This window comes from Halyomorpha halys, unplaced genomic scaffold, assembly GCF_000696795.3.
Source record: "Halyomorpha halys isolate HHAL.00 unplaced genomic scaffold, Hhal_1.1 Scaffold390.1, whole genome shotgun sequence".
Classification (NCBI taxonomy): Eukaryota; Metazoa; Arthropoda; class Insecta; order Hemiptera; family Pentatomidae; genus Halyomorpha; species Halyomorpha halys.
In genome coordinates, this window is record NW_027112043.1 from 460,502 (window position 1) to 477,923 (window position 17,422).

General features: G+C 28.5%; 1 protein-coding gene and 1 long non-coding RNA gene across 5 annotated transcripts in view; both read right to left on the reverse strand.

Annotated features, from left to right (window-relative positions):
• Positions 1-17,422, reverse strand: part of LOC106682128 (endoplasmic reticulum aminopeptidase 1) — a 113,335-nt gene that overhangs the window by 61,565 nt on the left and 34,348 nt on the right. For 2 of the 3 annotated variants that reach the window (XM_024358224.2, XM_024364423.2), the window contains exon 3: positions 15,346-15,414. The exons of the other annotated variant lie outside the window; for it this stretch is intronic. In XM_024358224.2, coding sequence (XP_024213992.2) covers positions 15,346-15,414 — 69 coding nt within the window. The remainder of the gene's footprint in view (positions 1-15,345; positions 15,415-17,422) is intronic. 3 annotated transcript variants of the gene reach the window in all.
• Positions 11,264-11,661, reverse strand: LOC136796380 (uncharacterized). 2 transcript variants are annotated; one of them, XR_010844086.1, is made up of 3 exons: positions 11,571-11,661; positions 11,416-11,497; positions 11,264-11,335 (listed from the first exon to the last, which is right to left on the reverse strand). It is a non-coding gene; the product is annotated as an uncharacterized lncRNA (long non-coding RNA). The 2 variants fall into 2 exon arrangements; XR_010844085.1 differs by having other exon boundaries at positions 11,264-11,497.

The following is a 17,422-nucleotide window of genomic DNA, read 5'->3' on the forward strand; positions in this document are numbered from 1 at the left end:
ATAGAATGATTTTTTGTTACGACCCCTAAATTGGGGTGGGGAATAATCCATCCAGTTGAGCAGCGAATTATAGTCACATCGCCTCCTTGTATAACTGTTGGTCAAGAAACGATTATAAAAGAAAAACCGATTGTGGTATACAGGATTTTTTATAATTTTTGTCTCATATTTGCAATATTTAAAGTATGCCAACATGAATCATTCAGTTGGGCAATTGTAGATTTACACAAAGGATTTATTTAAAAAAACAGTAGGAAAAGAATCTCGAAATAAATTATTACGTCATGTGTACGGTGCCTTTAGTGAAGCTCTCTTTATTCCATTGTCCTTTCATTGTGTAACTCAATTCTTTTCCCCCTAGTACCAAGCTTGGTATTGGATGAGTGATTATAAATTTTATATTCTCTTTGTTATGCATTCCGATTACCATTTATGTTGACCAGTGGAGCAAAAGCAAAACTTGGCAGGGGATATAGCTTAATAAACTTTGTTCCTATCGAATACAGAACATAAAAATAAACGTATATATTTTTTTACAGTTTGAAAAATGACAGAATATTATCCAATATAGTAACTATTTCACCTTTAGGACTGACTATATTCGAAAATTAGCATATCCTTAAACATTTTTTGAAAATTTTAACTTTTTTATCCTTATTACGTTGTTGAAAAGAAAGAATCCTATATTTTTTTAACCTGAATAACAGTTAAAATTTTCTGGAATGAGATAACTCATAACCATAGCTGTATATTTAGCAGATAAATTTCATATTGAACTATATTATAAACTTTGTAGTTGTCTAGAAAGCGCTTCTCTTAAGCTTTACTTCTATAATTTTCTTAGCCATAAATATTTTGTTTTTCCCCTTTTGCATTAGCAAAAGCCTCCCATATATCAATGTATAATTTATTTTTTGTTCTTAATTTCTTTAATATGATTTATTTTAATTCAATTAATTTAGTTTTTCTCATTTTGATTATTTGATGTTTGTCATTAATTAATAATTTATTTATAATATTTGTTATTTATTTATTTAACTTGTTACAAATTACTGTCTTTACTTGATAATTTAAATATATTATTTACCTTTGATGACATTAAATTGTCTTAAATCTCATTTCTTTAACTATGTCACGTGTGATTGGTTACATATTGCACCAGTACCTATGAATCTTAATTATGGCAGGTTGCATTACATTAAAATAAAAAAGTAGTATATCTAAAAAATTTCTTTTTATCTTTTTCTAATATTTTATTGGTTTTTACAATATAGTGATACGAATTGATAAATCGCTCTCAAATTATTTAATACCAGCGTAAGATTTCTAAAGATTGATTTTATACAGGTTATGGGCTCATATGAAACGAGAAAGATGTCTCTAAAGTTTCCATACTTTTTCATCAAAATCGCATCCACAGAGATAGAGAGGTGCCGTTTTATGGCGTATACAAGTGTAAGTGTCTGGATATCATTTAATGTAATCTTCAAACTCAAATAATCAGAGGCTGGTAAAGTTTTAAGTGTGAAATTTTCTCTGAGAAACATAATACATTTAAAGTATTTTCATTAGACTGTATGTTATTTTAAACACATGGTTTAAGCAAAGTATGGTTAATATATACCAAGAAGTACTATTGCAAGTCACACACCGATCCGTGTGCTTACTTCTTTTAACGAATATTTTGTTTGTAAGCACCAGGTTTTAGGTTGACGGTGATTGTGACTGCTGTAACAGCCGTGTAACCATCGTAACATCGTGTAAACTATGGTACTTGCTATCGAGGCACTGATATCGTGTACTGGCAACGGTCACATGTAAGACGCATTGACAATGAACTATCGCAGCTTATGGCCTGATAATGCCAACCTTATATATATTTTCTATTTGTTGTATTTAATCATTCTGTCACTAAATTGAATAGTCTACGAGGTCAGTTTCACTTTCAGCATGAGAACAAGAACAGTCATACTTTCTCACTGTTATGATATTACTTGGACGACAAATATCTAGTACGTGGAAATGGGCCTTAATAAGCTGTAAACGATTAAGAACGAATGTTCCCCCCTCCAGCACTGACCAAACGAACAGACAACCATCAAACCTTGCCCCTGAGAAGAAATGCAGAGATGAATTAGGTTAGGTCGGTCTCGATCGATAGTAACACGTTGCTATAGTGACAGCATCACCCCACATGGGCACCACCCCGAGCGCGGCAACTTCCCCCGCCCTTCCGTATACACAGCCAGTCACTAACTCTTGTCGATAATCTGTTTGCTCTGGTTTTTGAAAAGGCTCAGCTTTCGGGTGTATAGAATGTCAGGGGAGACATTCAGCCTTCATATTTGGTTCTAACTAGGTACTTAGCTACCGCTCTGAAACTAAAAGTATAAATATTTTTCAAGAAAAGTACGACTGAGAAAGATGAATGTATGGTATGAGGGAACATCCAAATAAGTACAACTGGTAAAACGTAATATGTGAGAACTGAGGAAGGTAAAATCAAAGCCTTAGGTACCTAATTCCAAAAAAGTAAATTGTTATGGAGAAGCAACGATCTTCCTTGCAAAGAAAGATTATATAGTGAGAGTATCCACTTTCTGTCTAAAGAAAGAGACATATCATGGTTTATTTATTTAAATTATTTATAAACTAAAAAAAAATATAATGTAGTCTTGTGATGATGGTAACAGACTTCAATACGTTTGAGGGATCCTAATAGGATCATATCGTCCAATGAATTGCATTGTTTAGCATGTTCGTTTGATATTCTCTTTTCTGTTCGGCTGGCTTTTGTCCCTTTTTGGCAGCAGCATCTGATCCAATTTTTTAATAATTAATTCAGTAACAATTTGGATCAAAATTAATCATTGTTGCTACTAAATTATATTAATTAAATTGCTAATGTGGTACCAATTTATTATAAGAGATGGTTAATTACATTTATATTTATACCATAATCTTAGTTTCCTTATAAAAAAGAGTATATATTTATACTTTATTTGTAGCAGATTAAATAAAATGCTACATGTTTGTGATATAAACTCTACAAAGCTATATTGTACTGTTGTCACAAAACATTGTGGACACTATTGGCTAATCATTTTCAATAATATATAAAATACAATAAAAAAATAAATAAAAATAATAATATAGCTCCTCCCTAAATTTGAGGTTTACATTTCAATATATGTAGAATCCAGAACCAATTTTTTGCAACCAGAACCAAGAGTTTGCATTAAGTTAAGAAGGTAATTCTATGATGATCCATTTACCGTTTCGGTTCAATTAGAGGCAAGCTATGAAGACAGTAGACTTGGAAAGACACCAGAACTGTACACAGTAGTTTTGGAATCACCTTCCCCCCCCCAAAAAAAAAACACTTGAACGGGTGAATCAATATTCTTGTTTCTTTTTTGGTTTGGTAGAGTTTCCAAATCCAATACCTACAGATTATGGCCAAAAAACGTGTTTTCTATTAACAATAAGAGAAAAAATGACTCTATCGTAACCTGTCTAAAAAAATATATCTCTTGATCCATAAGACGCACATATGTCTGCCAACACTCAAAGGAAATTTAACTTACTATAACGTAGTTTATGATACTTATCTTCGTAGGGGTAGTAGTTTTTAATATATTCACACATGAATATAAATTTGGCAAATGACAATTTTTCCAAACAACTATAAATCAATTTATTTTAGCAAATTTGATGTAAACTATTACTCCTACGAAGATAAACATCATAAACTACTTTATAGCTCATTAAACTATCTTTAATTTGAGTGCTAATAGACATCTGTACGTCAAATGGTTTTTTAGATATAAACTTCTCAAAATAAATTCACTAACTACTGATCTTTTAGTACGTCCCACACAACATTTTTTATGAAATGTTGCTTTTTACTCAGTACTTTTGGAATCACCTCCCCCCTCCCTCCAAAAAAATAAAATCACTTTAACGCGTGAACCGATATTCTTGTTTCTTTTTTGGTTTGGTAAAGTTTCCAAATCCAATAGCTACAGATTATGGCCAAAAAACGTGTTTTCTATTAACAATAAGAGAAAAAAATAACTCTATCGTAACCTGTCTAAAGCCTTCTTCATAAAACCCTTTAAAATTTCGTATGTAAATAAATCCCGAGAAAGAAGAAGAAAAAACTATGAAGAAAAGAAAACTTTATTTTCTTATGACTTGAAAAATGCACAATTTATTGAAAATTGTATCAGTTATTATTTTCTCATCTACAATTATCAAATTAAACTGAATGAATATAAATATTATAAATTCATGTACTGTTGCCGTCACCAACCATCCAAAATGTTTTCTTGGCTAGAATGTTACCTATCTACGTCAATAACATTGAAAATTGTATATGTTTCAGTCAAGAAACTGCTCATTTGCTTGGACTGCAGCGGAAAAAAAAATCTAGTTCTTAATGGCGATCTAGAATATGGTTTCCAAAAGTCCTAAAAAAGAGGTTTTTCCGTGGTGGTTTAAGGTTTCTGCAATTCTGGAAATTTCACCTAAACTTCTACTTCAGGTACCGGGGTTCAGAACGCCTTCTATTCTGAGATATCTCTCTCTATCAAGGTTTTTGTATATTTAAAAACCTCTGTAGTTCGCAGGATGATCTTTACCACAAAGTGCATATTTATCCGATACATCACGTCTGTGGATTTACTGCGCGTTTTAGGTACTTGTCCGATTGGATGTTTAGATTTATTCCATTACGTTTTATTTTTTTAAGCAGTGAGCTGTCTGCTAAGCCCGGGTAGTGTTAAAATGCCTCTTTTGAAGCGTACTTCTCTTTAAATATGATCGCTGATTTCAGAGAATGGTGTTTTTACCTTTGAGGTCTTTGCAGGGCATATTTCCCACTGTCATTGGATATGAAAATACTCTTGTTTTTATATCCCCACTGTGTACAAAGTCAAAAAGCAAATTTTGAGATAATACCTGGAAGACCTAGCTAGAACATTTTGCGGTCATCTGGATTGAAGACGATTTTTTTTATATTTTTATTTATTTTGATATTTTTTATTTATTATGTATGACCCATTGTAGAAAATATGTAGAGGTAGAAAGATGTCTTGATTTAAAATTACGAGATTATTCAATAACAAATAGTTGATTTTTAGAAAGTTAAAGAAAACTGAAATAGCTTCGCTAAAATGGTGAGATGTTTTCATAACCCCTTACTAACCAAGCCTTAAAACTTGCAATATTTATTTACAAATATTTGTTCAATAAAATCGCCCATAAAGATCTCAATATTCTAAAAGATACCGATTTGTACAAAACCAGACATCAATCCTTCCATGATAAACTCTCTAACCCCCAAACCCACCTGTTTCTTAACTTGCAGAAGCATAATCTTTGATTCCTGATTATGGTGTTTTAGGTCTGTAAATAAGATGGCCTCCAGAGCTCCTAATTTAGAAATGTTATTGGAGATCTATAAGTGAATTCTCCAGACGTCAGTAACGTCCCATCGCTCCCCAATTTTATCATATTTACTGTTTTATTTTATACTTGTTGCAGTTTTATTTTTAATAAATATATAAAATACAAATATTTTTATCCTACTGTTGACCTACCTCTCCGTTCCTAAATGCGAAATGTATTCACCAGGGCCTAAAATAGTCCTTGTTTCATCTGTACTCTGGCGGTTTCAGAGGAAAATACTAACAGCTACTATCAGTCTAACAAAGAAAAAAAAAAGCACATACCGAATACTTCACCCAAGAGTCTTGTCTACTGCGTAATTAAAACTATAAATATTGGACAAGAGAGAACGTACAAGACAAATAGCCAACCCCTCGTTCACCCCCAGCTTTTTCACCCCTGTCATTTATAAACCAAGTCGTTTATCATTTCTCCAGGTCTTTAATCGTAAAATAGATGACAGCTTCTGCTTGAAAACTTAGGCTATAACAAAAGATGACTAATTTATTTTTTAGGTATAAATAGTAAAAAATCAGTGTTAATGGTATAATAATGTTAATTTATTTTTAAAGTGTCAGCGCTTTTTCCATTATTCTTTTCAGATTTAATGAAATAATATCTATAGCTAATCAAGCTTCCGTAAATATAAACAAAGGAATCGCTGTCAAAGAGGTTTTTCAACATTATACGTTTTTGTTCCAACAATAGAAGTCAGAAAGGTCTAATATGTACATCCCAGCTTCCTTACAAATAAAAGAGCATTTTATATTTTATAATTAGTTTGAAAACATGTATTTATTTTGGATAGATCGGTATATAGAGAAGCATTATAACGAGAATTAGATGTATACTACCACCCATCCCCACGTCCTAATTTTAATTTGAAAACTGATTCATCGCAGATAGACGCGTGAATCGCACATTCAAAAAATCAGACACTAAAAAAACCTTCGGGAACCTTTTATCACATGTGAGGAAACGTTTATATCAAAGTAACGCAAATTTCCGGTACATGGGGTACATTATACGCAGTTATTTTTTCGAAAATGATGACTTAAAAATATATTAATAATTAGAACTATTTACTTGAACGCAAAGAATTTTTTAAGAACTTAGATTTCACACATACTTTTATATTCCGAAAAGATGAAATCCAGCAATAAAAGAGAGATATTATTTAACCAGGGGGGAAAAAAAGCAGAAAATACCAGAAAATTTATAATTATCTTTCCATCGCACTTTGCTCCAGGACTCCCACTCACAACACTCAAGAACATGTAATTTAGGACATTTTTGGAACAACGTTGCCCCTTAAGGAGCAACATAACTTACCCCGACGGTCTATCATTATGTCAGCTATATACAATAGAAATTGAGACTTTGCACATGCAATAAATACATTTCTTAAAATATAAAACTATCATTTAAGCCTATTAATTTCAGGTATCAGGGTAATTTAATGAAACATCCCTACTTACCATTTTTGATTTCCAAGTGTCTGCTTTTTTGCTTCATTTTTTTTTTTAATGTGTTTATTTATTTTTTTAAAAATGAAAAATTTGGAACTTTTTAAATAACTAAAACATATAAACAATAGGTAAATGTCCATCTGTTGAAGCGAACAAAAACTCATAATTAACAACACTTTTTTTAAAATATAAGGTATATGCTTTTAAAAACAATGTTTTTAACAAGTCAATAATTTAAAACAAAAATGCGATATATTATGTTTAAAGAAACAAAACGATAATATCAAACTTGTGATAAACTGAGGTATGACATTGATTCCTCTCAAGTTAACCAACTAAGCTCTTTCTAGTGTAGCCCGTCGTACAACATAGTTGCTAAGAGCTCTCGAAATAGAGTCTTAATAATGAGCATTAATAGAGCATTTTAATAAAATTGTTCTTGAGACCATGTCCTCTGTCCAATATATTTTATTGTATTTTTTTTTCTTCGGAGTTACAGAGCAAGTAATAAACATTTTTTTATTTTCAGTATTCCGTAAAAAAATACCGTGGAGACCTTTCTGTAAGCAGGTAAATATTCAAATGGAATTAAATATTTATAGAATCATTTTGGAATGCGAAATATTTAATTAACAGAGAATTTCTAATTCGAGATCTTGAATTTTGAATCAAATTAGAGAAACCATACGAAATTAATTTTATATTTCTCATTTACAGTTTTGAATAAATGTTGATTGGCTTCAAATTATAATTCATGTTAGTTCCTTATATTGATTCTTTTCAGCATTTGCGGCTGTTATGTTCTATTTTTGTGGCAACATATTAAGTTTTTTTATATTAGTCTGTATTGCGTATAGTAAAACTTGTGATTGCCTCATTCCAAATTATAGGAAAATGTCTTTATACAAATATTATGATAATTTTATTCTCTTCTCTTTAAAACACCTGAAAGAAATTCAGTTTGTATTTTGTAGAATCGAATGCTTTGAATTTATCGATTGATAATTCAAATTGATAATTGATTTATATTGATAATTCATTTATTAATGTATTTACTAGAAACCAAGCGAAGAAGTTATTCTTTATTTTTAATATTGATTTAAACAATAAATAGATTTATAGAGCGCAAGCGCAGTAGGGCTTTTCTTTCTCCAATGAGCTGTACAGTTTGATGATAGGTTAGAAACAAGCCTAATATCGTTTCATCCATTCATTATCAGTTCTCTTTGTGTTATTTCTGCCAACCAATGACAACATGATAATATTCAACTCAGTGTTAGATATGATAACATGTTTCTATTGTGCTCAGCTCATTGAACTGATTCAAAAACAGACAAACGACTTTTGGTAAACTGGATATGCGATAGGATAGGTGCACTGTTGTTTAGAGAATATCGTTTCCGCAATGAAGCGCAATGGGCGATAGCTTATTTACTTCTATTATTACTTTTATTTTTTCCTATTTTTTTTTTTTTAATATTTTTAAAATATATTCAAGTGAGTCTTAATCACGATATAAAGTTTAAATTATTTATATTTTAATTAAATCATTTCATTATAAATTATTATTATGAAAAAAGGATAACATTTAAAATATAACAATAGTCGTTATCCAGCCAGTGATTTCTTAACATATCTATCGTATTTATTCTTTTTCATTTAGCACCTTAATTTCGCTACCATTTCTGTAGAGAATTTTTTTTTTCTTAGACAAAGAATAAAGAAACGTTACTAAATATTTAGTATTTATAAGATAGTACAAATCTATTAAATATATGACTATAACTGAATATTCTATCATTTATCTGAATTTAGACGTAATAAATATTTTTTTTTCATGAATTATATTTAATGAGTGAAACGTGGTTTTGAATTCCAGGCAAACGGGTTGTATAAAATGATACTCTCAGAAGTCAGAGGATCTCATTTCAGAACGTATTTCTTGCAGTACAATTTTTATATTTATAAAAATAAACCACCTCTAAAATATTGAATTAATTTTTATCGTGCTGATTTAATCATTTATTTATTTTTCCAATTAACCGAAATAAATGCATGGACTATTATATAATAATAGATTTTAAAAATATTTTAGAGTTGATTCATAACATCGTTGGATTTTTAAAAATTTAATTGAAAGTCAAAGTATATTTATAGATAATATTTTATAAAGATTTGGATGAACGGTGTATTATTAAATAAAATAGTGATTATCCATATTTAAAGAAAAATAATTATTTCCTACCAACTAGAAACTGAATTTCCCAAATGGATTGGAACGGGTTGAAAAGTATATTTTCAAACTGATGTGGATAAAAGTTTGATCATCTATTATTTATTTCGATATCAAAATTAAGTAAACCACAATGATTGTTTTTTTTTTACAAGAAAAAAAACACGATAAATTACCTAAGAACAGATTTGAGCCTAGTGCTCTGACTTTCACTTTAAACAGAACAAGTTCAAGACATGAAGCACATTTCATTGCCTTCAGATTACTTAACTTAATCGTCCATTTCCTCGGACGTGTTTGGGCAATCTTCATGTGAACACGGATTCTGTCCTGTCCTCATTGCAGTGTAGTTCTTGTGTAATAGTATATATTTTCTATCTAATTATTAGTTTCACTGAAATATTAAATATATAAAATCGTGACCTCATTTCAGCTGAAATTTTTATATTTTGAAAATTCCAAACTAAAGGGCCATTTTCTTCTTTTTTTCCCGTAATAAACGCTGAAGAGTTTGTGATATTGAAGAATTGTATTCATTTTTAAACACACTCAAAATCTTTTCAAAGATTAGACCTGAAAAAAATGTGTTTACAAGACAGTTGTTTAAGTTAAATATTGAATTAGGTTTATCATGAGATACGTTCCAAACTATAAAAACACATCAATACATTTCATTGTTAAACATCACATAATTAATTACATATTTGAAATACATATTACAAAATTTCTCATATAAATATATCCTCCAAATTTTTGAGATTGTAATTCTTTGTTACTTATCTTCATTTCATTTATTTTTATTTTTAGTAAAGTGTAAAGATATTTCCTTTTTAAAAAATGATAAAATTGATATATCTAATTAATTTTACAGAGTTGGCATTTTCTTGATTGTTATGTATGCCTTATTAAACATAAGGCATTTTCATTAGTAAAAATAAAACAATCTTGACATAAATTTTATATAATTCTTGATTTGTTGACGTTTTGTGGTTTATACTCCATTCTTAATATCTTTTTAGATGTTTTCCTCTTGCCGTTCATACTTACATTTTTTCATATAGAAATTTTACTACATTATTTATATTATTTTAGTTGGTCCTATATACTCTTATTAAGAAAGACCAAATAGTACCATATTAGAGCTATTAATCATGTTAAAATATTGGTACAGAAATCATTATCATGTGCATTAAATTTTGAAAAGAAATTTGGTTGGTCTCTATGGTGATTTTTGTTTTGTTTTTTTATAATTTTAAACAGAAAAAGGGTTTTGAGTGAAAAATTCTCATACACCATTTAATTCTCAAGCGATTTCACGTCAAATATTTTCTATCCAAAGCGGCCTGAAGGCGTAAATCTCGAATAAAATAAAATTTGATTACGGTTTTTTTAATATGGGTAAACTGTACGTAATATCGTAGAAATGTGAAGGATAATATTGCTTGAAAGTTCAGTGTCCTGAATGATAATTCTGAATATTAGTCGACATAGCAATTTATCATCCATCATGACAAGCAAGATGAGTATCCTAGGTCGGCAGAGGATATTCAAATTATGATGGATTCTTGTGGGTAATTGAATTCTCGAACAAATTTGTTCTTTAAATTTTTAGTTCAATGTTCTGACCGCTTGCGTCTAAATCCGAAAAAGAAATTATACAATTTTTAATATGCTATTTGTTAAAAAAATTCTCGTGAAACCATTTTAAATGTAATATTATATGTAATTCTTCCAATGAATATGCCTGATTCCTGTATTCTACTAAATTATCGTTATGGGTATCTAATACAGTATATGTATTTACATGCATATGATGTACATTATAGTTATGGGTATCTAATACTGTACTATTATTTTTAATCTGTTCTTAATGTTTCATATTTTCGTTTATTCTTGTAAATATGTACATTAGAAGAAATTCTACCTTTCCATTTATTATTTTTAGTTTAATTATATTTGTTTTTGTCATTTTTGTTTTCTATTATTTAATATCAGAAGGGTTTGGCATCTTATATTTTATATGACATATGGTTTTACTTATTTATAATCTTTAAATTTCTTTCTTGAGACTGGCAATTTTTTACTAAATAATTCAACAACACTATCCAAATTATAGTCTCAAAACATTTATTTCATTCACATGTCCAACGTTTCGGCCAATTCGGCCATCTTCAGGGACAATCTATTACAAAAGTTTCCATTATTTGTATGATCCTACAATCAATTCATTTATTTAACATTATTATTCATAATTTACCTTACCTTAATTTACTTAGAGACATATCATTTAACCCTTTTAAAAAACTCCATACAGGCCATTCTGCCCAGGTCAAAATATTTACATCTATGAACAACATTAAAATCATTAGGTAACCTTATTTTTTGTTAATCAGTATCTCTCATATTTGTTTAATTACCTAATATGTCAAAAATACAATAAACACCTAATAAGTCAAAAACATAAAAACCAGTCAAATTATTTCACTTTTACCACAATTTATACACTATATTATATAGTGTATAAATTGTGGTAAAAGTGAAATAATTTGACTGGTTTTTATGTTTATGTTTGCTGATGGCCGAATTGGCCGAAACGTTGGACATGTGAATGAAATAAATGTTTTGAGACTATAATTTGGATAGTGTTGTTGAATTATTTAGTAAAAAATATGGTTTTACTTTATTTATTCTAATCTTATTTAATATATTCTGTTAATTATTGTTGTTCATTTTCATCTTTTTAAATTCCGTATTTTATTATATTTTATAATTTCATTTTTATTTTTGTTTCACTCTAAGGCTCTAAAGCCTAATTTTGACGCCTGTTTATTATTCTAAAGTAATAAATAAAGAATATTATTATTATTACTACAACATTATATGAAACTTGAAACATTTTAGCCCTTATATTATTTTATTATAGTGTTGAGGTGAAAAAAACGTTCAGATAGAATATGACCTATTCTATATTTACCATGTACAACGTTTCGCGACAATTATCCCATACTCATGCACCTTTGCATCCTAAAATGCACCTTTGCAACAATTAAGTTATTCTTATCAACAACTTTTATCTATGCTCTATGTGTATATTTACAATTCTTGTAATTATATTTACCACATATTTGTCATTTTTTCAATTTCCATTTTGAAATCATGTCATCTATACACTTATAGTTTAAAATTGTTTTTAAATGTTGTTTTTTAAATAACAATGTGGTTATTGTTTAAATTATTGTATTTCACTAGTGGTACATTCAACTACCTCTTTATCACAAATCAATGCTCTATATAAGACATTACCTCTTTGGACATACAAGATGCCTCTATGCAGTTTTTCCTCCCTATTGAAATATCCAATTTTAATCCAATGTGTAATTTAAGTTAAAAATTATGATTATAGTTTACTGTTTTTTAAATATTTTTAGCTATATGAATTGCTTCTAGAAACCTTCTGCTTTTAGTATTTTGCGTCATGTATATTATTTTGGGATTTTTAAAGTTAAATTCAATAATAAAAAATAACAATAATAAAAAAAAAATCTAGAATAGCTCCTATAATGTGTTTAGAAATCCACCTTAGTAGATATCAAAATTAAAATTATATGTTATAAGTTAATTCAATAGATTAGTTTTAACTAAGTACATAGCTATTACAAAATATTTCCCTCGTAAATAAACAAATTAACTACTAAGGAAATCCAAATAATTGTTAAATTACTCTGCATTCATTTTATCCCATACTAAACGGGAAATGAGTGCGTTCCTTTGGTTTTATCACCCTTTTAATAGGATTCCTGGCTTCTGTAAAATTATGAGCAGTAATAAGGATTGCGATGCTTGATATGTGTCCTATATTACTCTATGTAAACATCTATATATCTATCAATGCTCAATTTTCTCGAAATTGAAATTAAATTCCAATTTGATGCTCCCAGAATCGTGACAATTTTTAAATCTAACATGAATTAAAGTCTGTCCTTATATTTCAACCGACTAACCATAATTACATAAATAAATTTTAGAAGCAACCATAAACCATGAAAGCTCCTATAATTTTTCTTAGTTTTAAGAATAATTGTATGTACTAATATGAAAGTAAATAATGAAAAAATGTATTGAAAATTTAACATATTTGTAAAATTTTAAATAGTCCAAACATATTCAAACGGTTATAAAATATTCTGAAGTATCTGAAATCATTCTTATGCAAATTAATGATGCAATAAATGTTGCATTAAACAGTTAATAAACAAAGAAAGATAGATAAACAATTGGATGCAATAGTACTCATGCAGATAATACTGAAAACAGCTTATATATTTAATAATTAAATGTAATCATATAATTATTTAATCAGGAACAAGAACTTCACAAGCACAACATCAATGAAAACTAAAATATTTGAAGATTGTAAGAGTTGAAGGATCACGATAGGCTTACACCGGAGATAAATTTGCTAATACAATTTTATTTTCACAAATGCTTTGAAAATGTTAATAATATTTTGCTATTTTCCGTTTTAGGACATAACATAATTAAAATTAGACATAACATAAAAATTCAATAACAAAGATTTTATTAACATTTTGCTATAGACTTATGTCAGTGGTAAATTGTCAGTGTAAGCCCATCTACAGGGTGGCAGCTACTTGGAAGACAGTCAAAACATTTTCGTTGCTCTACGCGTGTATACACCTCCATCCCCCCTCATACCACATTTCTCTATCATTCACGTAGTTTGAAGATCTTTGAATATATGACAATACCCCAATTACCTCTCTATTGTGAGCGACGTTCGACTACAAGAGTTTGAAAAAATAATTTTAAGTTCTTTAGTGGTTTATCAAATTTAGTCTATTAAGTTGAAAACATATCACAAATTATAGATTAATTGTACTGAATGTAAATGCAAATTTAAACATTTAAATATATTAATAACAACATTCTCGTGTCAATTGATTTTATACTAGTCATGCACAGAAGGGGAATCAAGTATAGTTTTTGCATACTGTTAACTAATTAAAAATAGAAATTATAAATAATTAAAAATAAAAATGTGAGGAATTTATTCTTTTATGGTTTTTGGATTTAAACTCTTGTCTTTATTATTTCAAATCATATGAAAAATCAAAATTACATGAATTTATATTGATTTTTTTGGCATAAATCAAACTATAGATCCGCTCATAAATTTAAATCATTTTTATCATTGTATACCATGAATATGAAAAATTTAGAATAATAAATATAAAAAATGTGAAAGGGTAAAACTAAAGCTACTCGCTCTCTAAATCACTGGTCTACACGTCCAATAAAACCTACACTACTGCCATCAATTAAACAAAAACAATTAATTGCAATGCGATTATTATGTATCACAAACATATTACATCCACGCAGTTCTTTCAGAAATTATAAATTTTGGTTCACAGATAAATACAGAGGTAACATGTACACACAGGAAATGGAGTAAAGTACCGCGACATTGCTTCGGTAAAAAAATAAAATAATTTTTTTTATATGACTGTTTAGAAAATCTTTTTCTGTGCTACCCATCTTCAAAACATTTTTTTTTTCAGTTGGTTCATTTTCCTGTCAAGATCTCTAGCATGCGACTTGATGGAGAAGAAAAAGCAATATAAAATTAACGACAAATATTATAGTAATATTGCCTAAATAAATCATGAAGATTTAATTTGTTTGTTTAAATTGATAGAAAATTGCATAATAGCATAATTAAACTAATAGTTTATAAAAATAGAAAGCTTTTGAAAAATGCCAACAGCCCTAAACGTCAAACTTTAAAGATGTAGAGAAGTTACAATGGTTTTTAGATTTAAAAATATATGTCGTATGAATACGTTTTTAATAACATATCTTCTTTGAAAATTTTCATGCTATATTTGATAGATAAATAATTCCTCTTCTATCTACTGGATTACTAAATAAACTATTTTTTCAGTTTAAATGGATTATTTTTTTTTTATTCTTAAATACCGCAGTAAAATACATTGAAGATGGAAGTGAGTGAATCAGTATTAGCTGTGATTTAATGTTAATTACATACTTAAAAAGCTACTGTGTTATGTTAATAAAGTGAAATTAATTAGCATATAGAAGAAAAAATAGCAGCCACCCTTAAGTGTAGAAGATAGAGTAAGGTATTTCATTGTAATGTTTATGTGTTACCTAATGAAACGCTTTTCCATCCCTTTTGGTAGCTACTCGACTGCTTCTCGTCCATCAGAGCTGTAACCTCTAAATAATTCGGCATTGTTAAAAAAAAATGTTTAGGTAAATAAATACATATCATGCAGGTATTGTAAATAAATAAAAAATATAAAATTAAATACAACACTACAATATAGTCAGACGAAATAACTTTTAGGAGCAACCTTCATTCGTGACTTACAAAGGTTCGGTAGTATGAATAAGTTTGTAGGGAACATATTAAGGATCAATCTATGGATTGTGGAAAGGAAACATAAAATACAGAAAAATCTCAATACATTCATTTGGTTGAGTTTTATTGCCTAAGAATTATTTATGTTGAGATTGTGTACTAGATAGAGACTTTGATCGCTCAGTAATTCGATGGACAGGAAAAAAGTTTTTTTTCACGCTTTTTGAAAAAAAAAATGTATTAAATTATAATTTAAATCCAACCGTGAATTATAATTCGACATTATTATTTTTATTACCGTTCACATTTTTTACTTGGTGGTTTTACTTTATATCAAACGGCAAACACTAGACAAAAATAATTTTTTTTTCAGTTATTTTAAGGCTATAATAATATTTCGAGTAAGCATGAATAAAAAAAAATTAAATATTTTATAAAAAGATATTTTTATAAAGGAGCCTACGGCATTGCTGTTAAACAAGAAAGATATAGAAGCGGTAAAAAAGTTTTCTAAAAAGAATTATTTCACATAATGTAATATTTGTTTATAATTTTATTTATTTTAGAATATGCATAATTCTTTCACATATAGTTTAGTTTAATCAAAATATTTGGTAGGAGCCAAAATATTAAATATATTGGACAATTTATGTATTTTAACCTTATACAAATTCGGTGATTATTATTGACATTGTTAACATGCAACCTTACATATAAAAGCCTCAATATATTTATAAATTATATTTATTATTATTTATATGATAGAGGTAAATACATAGGCTCAGGCATATATATCTGCCTATTATAAATTTATGAAATAAAGACTATATCTTTATTCTTTACTATACTAAAATGAATTAATTTATTGATAGTATAAACATATAGTTTCGCTATCCTGTAAGAAAATAGCGTGGCGCCCGAAGATGTTCTAGTTGTTTTTATTTATTTATAAACCTTTTTGACTTAGGAACTGAAACTTTTCTATTTGACTTAATTTTTCTTTTTCTACTTCTTCCAAAATCTTCCCATAACCAATGTGAAATATTGAGGGAGGTGAATTAATCTTCGTCATGAATCGTGCGTGACTTGAGCAATGGAATCATCTTGTCACTCAAGATGTCTAAATAATCCTTCATTGATTTATAAATATAAAGTCATGATTGCTTACTGTACTTGACTTTATTAGTTCCCATTGAATCAGTATTGATTAAAAATGGAGGGCAAAAGTATCGGATTATTTTAACTTTCTCAACTACCCCAAGTCCAACTATAAATAATATTAAAACATAAATCCTTCTTCCTTAGTTTAGAAGTACAATTATAAATTTTATCAAAAGTACCTCAAACTACTTTCTAAAAGTAAATTTTCCTGTGTCAAATAAGTGTTACAAATCCACATATCCAATAAAAATTTAACTCTTAACTTAATCTACATATCATGTATTATGCATAATAATTTTTAAATAATAATTAGATATATTGACTTTTGATAGAAAACTCCTAAAATATAGTAGACTAATAATCCAATTTAAAAGTAATAAAACCGTTTCGGATATTTGAATGTTTCCATATCGTGTAAATAGAAATATTTGGAAGTTTTTATCTTAGTATAAAATACAAGCTGTACTATGTTGCGATCAAATAAAGGAGTTGTAGGACTCTGCCAATAAATCAACAGTGCCCCATCTGTTGGAGCACACCCCCTCTCCAAGAGATAGTCTCTTCTTCGGAGCGACACTCCATCAGTTAGTATTGTCACCCGTCAGGTCGGAGGCACTTTTTCCCAAAGAAGCAATAGTTGTTGGCAGGCTTAACTGTTTTATTTACTTCTTTCTTAACATTTAATATGCATAAGAAATATAT